Here is a 10,486-nt window from a genome sequence, read left to right as displayed (position 1 = left end):
TGAGGATAAGATGATTGTTGTTTAGGACCTGATATCTAGAACCATTGAACTGAAAGGGGGGGTGGGACTTTCTTTTTCACATGATTGTACTGTGCTTGGCAGCAATTCACCTACATGTAACAGCTGGGTAATTTTCGCCGTATCAGTTTGTGGTAAGTACCTTGCCCAAGGGTACCACAGTCATCTGATGCAAAGGCAATGGCTATAACTACTGTACCACTCCTGCCATTGTAAATATGGCCTGCTGTCAGATGTGAAGGACTTACTTAATCATTAATTAGACCCCCCCAAACAAACATTTTGTACAGGGTCTCTGACCCATGGACTCTGACCCTCAGATTTCTTGCATGTCTGTGCCTTTGGGCTGATAGGTTTCCACAGTGGCTACAACTTCTTACTTCCTTCTATCTGCTCCCCCAAACTTGGGATTTGTGCAATAATAACGATCATAATACTTACTTGCATGTTGTTACCTGAGCTACTCTAAATACCTCCGTATTTGTCTATTTATATATTACCCTGTTCCTGTGTATATACCTACACCTATATACCTGTTTATTCATATACCTATACTACCTCACTAGCTGGTCATTGATTACCGTGGTCATTTGGCTCCCACTTGCCGGCTGTTCTATGTTATGTGAAGTTTTGCTGTGTGTCGTTGCACCACGGCCCAGGGGACCTATAATTCATTCTGTTTTTTTTAATATCTAAGCGTGGACTGGCAGTAAGGGGAACCTTGACCCCTTGACCCTAACACTGCAAGTTGCTTTGGAGAAAAGTGTCAGATTCATGAATAAACAAAAAATGAAAAGTGCAGCCTTTCTGAGTCATGCTAGACACACTTCTCTGCTCTTGTCAGAAGAAATGAAATACTAATAGTTTGTTTATACAACTTTGGAAAGACAAGAGTGCCTGCTGAAGGGTGATTTCCTTTCTGCGTGTTCTCCCTTTGCACACACAGTCTATTTGTATGTCCCTGGTCTATGTGTCCTGCTGAAATGCTGCAGGTTTTGCCCTTTCCACAGGGTTTCCATTGATGCGGGTACAACTCGCCAGGTAGCACTGCCACATCACTATCCTAGGCTCTGGGCTCAGGCTTGGGTTTCTTCTCGATGCTCTGGTTTCTTCCCACGGTCCAAAGTTAACATGTTTCAGATAAACTGATGGCTCTAAATTTCCCATAGTGGATACATGATTATAAGGAGTTCATTGCAGGGTATCTAGCAGTGGAAGTGACAAAGATATCAGCTAAATGTAGTTATATAGCTAAATAGAGTGTCTGCTAAATGAATAAGTGTAAATGAAATAAAGAGCATAACCATTATGTGGTTTACAGTTTTCTGCTCATGTTAATAGTCTTATAATCCCCTATTAATAGATGAGAGAACGTGCAAAGTCAGACACTGCAAGGGCGCTGTATTCAAGAGCTCTGCTAGTTTGTTTCTCCTCCACTGAGGTCATAACTCGTCCTACATACAAATAACTTTTAGCACATTTTATCGGATATTTCATACTGCTGCTGCCAAGATGAAAAATGAGAGAAAGTGGTGAAAAGAAAAAAAGTACAAAGACGAGCTGTAGAGAGTACATCAAGCAGCAGATTCAAGGTCAGCTTAATGTCTCCTTCATGTCTAAACAAATCCGCTTCATTTCAATATCTTCGCTGAATATTCTTGTCTCATTATTTGATTTTCATTTGACTTCTGTCTAGTTGGTTCCACCGTTTTTTTTTCCCCCTCTCATCACCAGTCATTGAATTCAATACCTACAAGAAAGGACAAGCAGAGAAGGCTGATAGATTTGAAGAGATTTATTCACTTCTGTACTTGTGATGTAGGCAACTTTTATTTAAAATGTTTCGTTTGTTCATAAATCACCTTTGTACAAACTTCTTTCTTAAAAATATTGAGAAACTGAAGTTGAGGCAAACCTGGAGAAAAATCCATATCAAACATCATGGTGACAAATATTTTAGAAAAAGATTTACAAATGAGATGTCCATAGAAAATGTAAAAAAAACTGGTTGTTACACAAAATATTACCAAAAACATCTAAATTGTTTGGTATCAATTATACAGTTTTAAACAATATTTCTTTTCAAACAGGAAAAGGCCTGATAAATTACTATGTTATGCTTACACATATAAACCCACCATAAAGTTATAATCGAATAATAATCAATCACTACTAGTCAGAAATAAAACATGCTGTACATAATCTCAAAAGTTTTACGATACATTTTTAATACGCAAAAGGGAATGGTAGCATGTGGGAAAATAAATTAAGTTCAGCTGCAGCTGCTAGTACTGTGCATGAATGAAATGGAAATGGTAAAGATTGTATAACAACTATAACATCACTGGAAGAATGTCTCAGAACATCAACAATGCCAGACAAGTCCTCCTTTGGGGGAAAGCATGACAACGTGGTACTAAGGGCACAACAGGACCAGGAAAGGAGACACATGAGATCTACTTGCACACGACTCTACACGGGACATTATTGCACGTCGGGGCCTAGCTGCAATTTCATACCGAACACGGACACGAGTCCTCAGAACGACGGGCAGTCGCTCGCAACTGGTCATCGGCCTCGTCTCGGAACGAGGGAGACCGTGGAATCTGCTCCTGCGGTTACACTAAGGCATTGCAGTTTGCACGCACACACCAGGTTAGAGCGATAGCAAGAAAATTTTCCACTACTTTGATTTTTCCGGTTGTATATAACAATATGATTTATCATTTGTTATTATTACTAATGTAAACATGGTTTTGAAAAAGATTGTCTTAATAGTATCACTTTCACTAAATGTCTAAAGATATAGAAAGTTAGATTGTTGTTCATAGAAACAAAGAATGCATTTTAAAGTTTTTGAAACATATGCATTTTACATGTGCTTTTTACTTTTAAAAGCTATTCATTTTTTTTTCCTTAAATAAAAGGAAATGAACTATTCAGCCAACTCTTCAATAAAAGAGATTAATTTAAACGATGTATGTATGCCACTTCACCGAGATGCACACTAGCCTGAACGTCTCTGCAGGACTCAAACTGTCACTTGTCTCATCTTGGATGCTTGGTCTATAACCTCTTCTCGTGGATGCGCAGAATCGGATGGTTTTTGACTGCACACAACTTTCCACATAATAATTTGATGGCTTAGAGTGACGTGAAAGCACCTCTTGTTCTTCCCACACTTTCCTACAGAGCACCTCTGTAGTTTCACTCAATCTGTTGACCTTTTTCATTGTTCAAATTCTCTCTACATGTAAAAAGCCCAACACTTAGAAATACATTTATGCATAGAAATAAATGCTGTATTTTCATCCATTACTGTTTATAGTGGCACATTGCACTTTATATATTAAGCCCTCCTTGTGCTTATTTGCTTCCTACAGAAATATGACCCTTCTCACAATAACTCCTTGTAACTTATTTCTATTTTTCACAAAATCCAGATGGGCAGCAACATTGTTTTTCAATGACCTGAAAAGAGCTCAACAGAGAAGTTCAAAAAGGGGGGTATTACGATACTTGGGAGGGGAGGGGAGGGGGGCAGGCTAGAACTCCTCCTCCATGCTGTTGGAAGCAACAGGTGTGCCTGGGTTAGAATCCTGTGATAATGACGCCACGGTAACGATTCTGGGCGAGGCCAGAACGTCGTCCACCGTGTCCTCCATGTCCTCTGTAGTGACAATAGCCAGTGCAGCACCCCCTTTCTTGTTCTGATGGGTCTTGATGTGTTTTGACAGGTGGTCGCTCCTCATGAACCTCTTGGAGCACTCCGGACACTCGAATCGCTTCTCGCCTATTGGAAACAAAAGGCAGCATTGCTTGGTAACACGGTGTAGGGGAGCAGAGGCTGCAGGTTCGAGGTCCCGCTCCAGTGCAGATATGTGTTACGTACCAGGACATGCGCGTTCATACCTGTGTGTGTCCGTCGGTGTCGCTGCAGCTCGTCGCTCCGAGTGAAACGTTTCCCGCAGAAGATCCAGGTACAAACGAAGGGCCTCTCCCCCGTGTGCCAGCGCAGGTGGGCCCGCAGGTGTGACGTCTTGCCGTACACCTTCCCACAGCCCTCCATGTGGCACACGTGCTGCTTCTTCTTCCCTGGATCGCTGTTCCTGAAAGAGGGGCTGACGTCAACAGTTGCACACCCCTACATACACAGAGTTCTACTCACATTCTCTGAAAGCTAGAAAATACAGCTGTGACTGCTTTGTGTATTTCATTATGACATTATCAATATTTTACGGTGTTGGGATTACCAAAGTAAATGGTTCAAGATGGTCATTTTCACTAAGCAGTGTGAAAAAATCATTTGAAAATCTTGAATAAATCCTGCAATACTATACGCTACATGATTTGCTTTGCACAAAAGCATCTGTGAGAACACTAAACAACAATCCACATGGAGATATTAATTATCTATCCACTACCACTGGATTACTCATTATATTAAAAATATTTTACTTTATCTTGACTATTTTTGTTTTGTTTCGAGAAATCAGCGCTAGACTCCATGCCTCATTCTGCTGCTGTTTCAGTGCTTTTATGACATACTTTTGACCTCTGACCAATGACATGACTTGATAGGATTTAAATGAGCATCAAAATTCAGTATGACAGCTTTGAAGCAGCCTGTGTTGTTATTGCTTTCTTTGCCGTTCTGCAAACAGGAAGACACATTAAATGAGCAGCGACACAAACGAGGCCCCCTGCTCCGACTTGCCTGCCTTCTCCATCTCGGCAGTTGGGGCAGGAGCAGGCGACACGACGCAGCCGCTTGCTGGACTGCCCCTCCTCCATAGGGCTCTGGACCTGCGCCGCCTGGTCTGGACTGACCGTGTTCAGCGTTGCGCTGGCAATGTTGCCCACGGTAACCGTCACAGGTGCAGACTGCACCTTCACCCCATCCTGAGACTGCTGTTGTCCTGCAGGCGACAGAAAGAGGCAAAAGAGAGAAATGGGAATAAACATCAGACTTTAGCTAAACACTGACACCTTAAACTACGTGAATAACTTCCCCACTGGTCATTCCACGGCAATTAAATTCATACTCGGCTTCAATCTCGAATTATTAATACCACAAAAATTTCAATACTGAAAATAAAATTACACACTACCGTTCTTAATATATCCTGCAACAACGCAGAACCACAACTGCTAGTGTAATCAGTGTATATTGCCGCCCCTGCTAAATGAATACGTGCCAAAGTAAATGTAAACGTCAGCACTTCCAGTGTTAAGTTGGAGCTGAAAAGACGAACAGGAAAGAAAGAACATTTCTCTTTGAACATTGCTCTTACCTAAACTGATACTGTAAAAATTACCCAGCTGTATAAATGGGTAAATCATTTTAAGCATCTTCATACACAAAACTAACACTGCAAGTTGCCTCGGAGAAGCGTAACCTAAATGAATTAATAAGGATAATTTCTGCAATCTGATATTCTCACAAACAGGTGAATAAGTGTAGAAACGCAGTATTTCTCCTCCTGCCTTGAGTTTCGAATGGAAAAAGGTGAGTGGTTTGTTCTGTCACAAAGAGGAGTGCTGCACGGGGCATATCGGCTTCTTTAGTCACGCTCTCTGAAGCTCTACACCATGGATGGAAGTTTTCACAAATGCACCCAAAGTTGCTGGTGTCAATATCCCACCCTGCCCCCATGCTGAGGATAACCAACTTCCTGTACAAATGCAGATGCTTCAGCGCTCTGCTTTGTGCCTCTTTTGGTTTACCACACTTTTTTAAAGTTTAGAAAAAAAAAACAGTCACAAGTGAGTGTGCAGGAACTTGCGAGCGCTAGGAGGAGGTCACAGATCTAGTGTGTGACAGCAGGTTAACCCCCCTCTAACCTAGTGTGTGCTAACACCACACAAACGCACACTACCAGAGGTAGCCAAAACATAACACAGGCCATACATTTTAATGGGTGGGACTCTTACACATAAGGGCACATGAGCTGTCTGGCTGTGTAAAAGTACCAGACTTGTGGTAAACTCCCTACAGTTTTAGTTTCTCCGCAGCATACATGGTAATACACAGAGCACCACTACTCACACAAAATCCATTAAAACATACTAAGGCAGGAAAGTCAAACACAAAGTGGCTGGAAATGAAAATGAGTGGGGAAGTTGAAGCCAAGGAAGTGTTGGTTCCTCAAAGTCACAGAAATGACTGGGTTCTCCTCTGTGCAATATGGGTACTATATATATGCTAATTAATGAAAGTTTACTTTGTTATTTAATAATTGTTTACTCCTTCAATATGTGTATGGTTTCTTGATATCAGTATTGTTTTATCTTAATTTAATTAGAAAAACGGCATTAAATGTTATAGCCAATTAGAGAAAGAAAGCAGTTAAATACAGGTGTAAAATAAGGAGCAAACTCCAGTCACCATTAAAGATGATGAGTACTGGAAAAGAAGACTGAATAATAATTGTAACTTATAGATATCAAGATGCAGTTTTGGTTTTTATATTAAAATGTCACATGAACATTTCTAATATAAAAAAAAAAAAAAAAAAACTTATTTTAGCATAGATGTCAGACCAGAAAGACAGGCTTCTTGGATGAAGGCACTACCAGTGACACAAATGGCAGGGCCACAGAATAATCGATCACATCAGCACTTTCATGTCACACATGTAACATAAAATATTTGAACTTTTGTGATAAATTTCTTAATTAATTTAATTAGCTGATTCCTAATCGGCTTGGATCAAATAGGCCAATACTCTATTAATCTTCGCAGGGAAATGCACACACAGCAGCCCAAAATGAGAAATAAAGTACAACAAACTTTGCATACCAAGCCACCTGAAAAGATTTATACACCTGGGTAATTTTGTACTGTACCAGTTTAGGGTAAGTGCCTTGATCAAGGGTACTGCAGCAGGAGTGGGACTGGAACTCAGTGGTTAGGGCACTCTGATGACAAGGTGAGTGCCTTAACCACTCCACTACCTGACAAATGGTGCATTTTAGGACATTGCTGTCAATTAACCATGCGGTACAGATCTGAGATAGGGAAATAAGAACATGCATGAGCAATAATGTGTTCCTATTAGTGAAACTCTCCAACTTTTCCATTAAAACAAATAACATATGGGTTAACTAAAGACTGAGGCACAGTAGCCTTTCTGTAAGGCGCAATGCCCACTCACCCTGCACCCCCGTGATGGCCACAGGGACCCCCTGCATCTGCACTCCAGCAGCTCCTAGGTTGGCGATGTTCAGGGTCTGGATGTTGGGCCCAGATGTGAGCTGAGCTGCGTTCAGCGTGATCGGCGTACCCCCCAGGGTAATGGGGGCGATCTGCGCGAAGCTGCCCGCGCCAGCACTCGCGCTCGACGTCACGGGAGCCAGCGTGAGCTGCGGCACGCCCGCATTCTGCACCTGTACGCTGGGCAGGCTCGCGACGTTCTGCACCTGCAGCGTCTGCCAGCTGAGCTGCCCGGAAGGGGTCAGGGTCGGGGCTCGGATGAGCACCTGCGGAAAGGTCTGTATGGTCTGCAGCCCCTGCACGAGCTGCTGCTGCTGCTGCTGAAGAGGCGGCTGCACGTGGATCTGCTGCACCACGGGTTGTCCCACGATCTGCACCTGCTGGATCTGACCCTGCTGCTCCTGCAGTCCGTTCGTCTGAGTCTGACTCGGGCCGTCTGGCTCCGGCGGCTGGGCGCTCTGCGCGTTGAGGGTCCCGCCCTCCGCCGAATCGCCGCTAGCCGAGTTGGTGGTGCACGGGGTCGCGCCGGATTCCGTCGCCCTGCCGACGACGCCGGAGGTGGGCGTGCACGCCGACTGGGCACCGTTGGGAGCTCCGCTGTCGGTCGGCTGCGCCAGCTGGACGGACCCTCCCCCCGCTGCCACGGCGTTGATTACGGGCAGAGCCACGGTCACTCCCCCAATGTTGACGGGCAACGTGGTGACCACGTGCGTCTGCGCCCCCTGCACCGCCTGCAGCTGCAGAGGGAAGGACACCCCTGGGCGGATCTGCAGAGGTACCGCTGCGTTCGCCACATTCTGGGCGACCACATTAGCCGAGCCCGTCCTGGGCTGCGCGGCCAGAACAACTTGGTTATTCCCGGCTGGGATGAGCTGGATCTGCTCGGATTGCGCGTTCACCGCAGGCGTGTTCGCCGCGCTCAGCTGGATCGGCTGCCCGTCTGCCGTCTGGATGTGCGGGATCACCTGGTACTGAATGCTGCCTGCCGGATTGGGCATGTTCTGAACTTGAATAATCTGGAACTGCTGTTGCTGCGGCTGCTGCTGCTGCTGACTGCTCGGTGCCGCCGCATTGTTCACACCGGCCGCTTTCGCTCTCTTGCCCCCCAGGGTGCTGTCACTGGCGGCGGTCGCAGCGGCTACAGCTCCGGACTGTGCCACGCTTTCCTTCGACGGCGCGGCCGCCACGATCTGCCACCCGCCGGCCGCGAGCTGCGCGGCGGGCACGAGCTCGAGCGGCTGCGCGTGACTCTGAAGCTGCACGAGGCCCTGGCTCGGGTCGAGGATGAACTGCGGCGCTCCCGCGGCCGGACCCTGGCCGGAGACCCCTCCGATTTTACTGCATGTGGCAGCGAGCAGAGCCAGGGGGGACGGCTGGGTGTCCTGTGTCCGCACGGAAAAAGCACACACACACACACACACACACACACACACACACACACACACACACACACCGAGAGAGTATGTGGGCGGGCTCACAGGAAGACAGCGCGTGTGGGAACATTTTTTTTTTTTTTTCCAGAGAGTAATAACAACAAAAACTTTACTTAAAATAATTGCTAGCAGGCTGTCTAACTGTAGTTGAAAGCCTTTTATTTCGCAAACATATTAAAAACAACTGTACAATTCTGCACCGCTGCACATGAACATCTGAGCCATGATGACTGGAAATAACGGCAGCCTTTCGCAACGCTCATGTTTTATTGCTTGCAAACATGAAGAAAACAGAAGACCCCCCCCAGTGGCTCTGACCCCCCCCCCCCCCCCCCGCGCATCCTGTCCACTGTTCTTCTCTAGCCCTGCAAAGTCGGTGAAAAATTGTCTTCAACATATACATCACACCAGTGGTTAAAAACTGCCGGGAACTGGGCTGAAGTCACGTTACATGCTTAATTGTTATTTATTAAAAAAGGATGAAGCTCTTTTGACACCAGAAAAGCGAAGCAAAGTGTGCCTGCATTCAGCACACTCACACAGCGTGTGATCGTGGTGTTACCTGTGAACCTGAAGTTTTGCCTTTATTACCAACATGAGCAGCGGGAGCCTTGCCCTCCTCCGCCGCCATCGCTTCCGTCTTTCTATCTGCAAATAAAACATACACATATGATACACTCCCAGCGCATGATGAACGCTGTTATGCGCTGCTGGGGGAAAAAAAAAAAAAAATCAATCGAAAGCGATCATGCGATCAAGCGATTCCCCTTGATGGTGATAATAATAATAAAAACACGACTCTTTAAATGTCACGTCCACCAAAGGGCTGCCAGTTTTACATGTAACACATACAAACAGTAAGCAAACCGAAACAGTGAGTGTTTAAAAAAAAATAATGATCATAAGAATAATGCTACTAATACTAATAATAATAATAATAATAATAATAACAGGAGAGGTTCTGAGTGGCGGAGAGGCGGAGGGAGCAGCCGGTGGGAGGGGGGTACCGTACCACTCATCCCGCATTCATGCAAGCGGAGGAGCTGTTTAAGGGAAAAAAGGCCGGACGCTGTGGAATCGGAGGCTGGCTGAAGTGCGCAGAAGGACGGCCTATTTTTTTCCACGAATGGCTACCGCTGGGGCTGTGGCGCGTAGCTCCTCCGACCGCGGAGCTTCCTCTCTCTGTCGGCCTGAGGGGGGATCCTCCCGTCGGGAAGGGCGGTGCCAGCCGAGGGCTCGCCTGGCCGAACGGCCCCGACAACGGCGCCCTAAACGCCTCCGGCCGCGCTGGCTTCCCTCTCGGCGCCTTTCATTAGCCGCGTTGTAGTTCAATACTCCTAATTTTTATTCGGTCGAAGTTTGGAAACGCGCTGCCGTCTCAAGACCTGCCCATCCATATTTAAACATCTGACGAACACGGTCGCCTATACGCCCCCTTTTTAATATATATATATATATAATATAACTGCACAGATCTTCTGGGGCTGTTTCTTGAAATTCACAACAATATTTTGAAAGCATCGCCGTCAGTGTATTGAGAAGATGCAATTTGAGCGCATAAAAACAGTAATTTCCAAAACATTTATGTAATTTTTTAGTGGGCGGACGTACCTCCCCGTTTTCATATTGGCTAAAAGAATCCTGTAGTTCGAAAGTTGACATGGGAGTTGTATTTGATGAGCTTCCGTCCTCAAGAGCTGATGAAATCGGAAGGACTACATTTCCCAGGATGCAAAGCCGTGTGTGGGCTGAGCGCGGCACTCAGGTTTGGTTGCAGAGGAGGGGAAAAGGGCGGTACCTGTTTTGACGTGGGGGCAGG

The 10,486-nt window shown here is 45.6% G+C and overlaps 1 protein-coding gene across 1 annotated transcript; it reads right to left on the bottom strand.

Moving 5' to 3' along the window:
• Window positions 1-3,545: 3,545 nt before the first annotated feature.
• Window positions 3,546-10,234, bottom strand: sp4 (sp4 transcription factor). Its single transcript, XM_029248558.1, has 6 exons — window positions 9,680-10,234; window positions 9,230-9,315; window positions 7,176-8,616; window positions 4,736-4,937; window positions 3,931-4,127; window positions 3,546-3,811 (listed from the first exon to the last, which is right to left on the bottom strand). The coding sequence occupies exons 1-6, from the start codon at window positions 9,684-9,686 to the stop codon at window positions 3,564-3,566; spliced, it is 2,181 nt and encodes a 726-aa protein (XP_029104391.1). The 5' UTR covers window positions 9,687-10,234; the 3' UTR covers window positions 3,546-3,563.
• Window positions 10,235-10,486: the final 252 nt, after the last annotated feature.

Source organism: Scleropages formosus, chromosome 23 (genome assembly GCF_900964775.1).
Source record: "Scleropages formosus chromosome 23, fSclFor1.1, whole genome shotgun sequence".
Taxonomy (NCBI): Eukaryota; Metazoa; Chordata; class Actinopteri; order Osteoglossiformes; family Osteoglossidae; genus Scleropages; species Scleropages formosus.
This window is presented reverse-complemented; position numbering and strand designations above follow the sequence as displayed.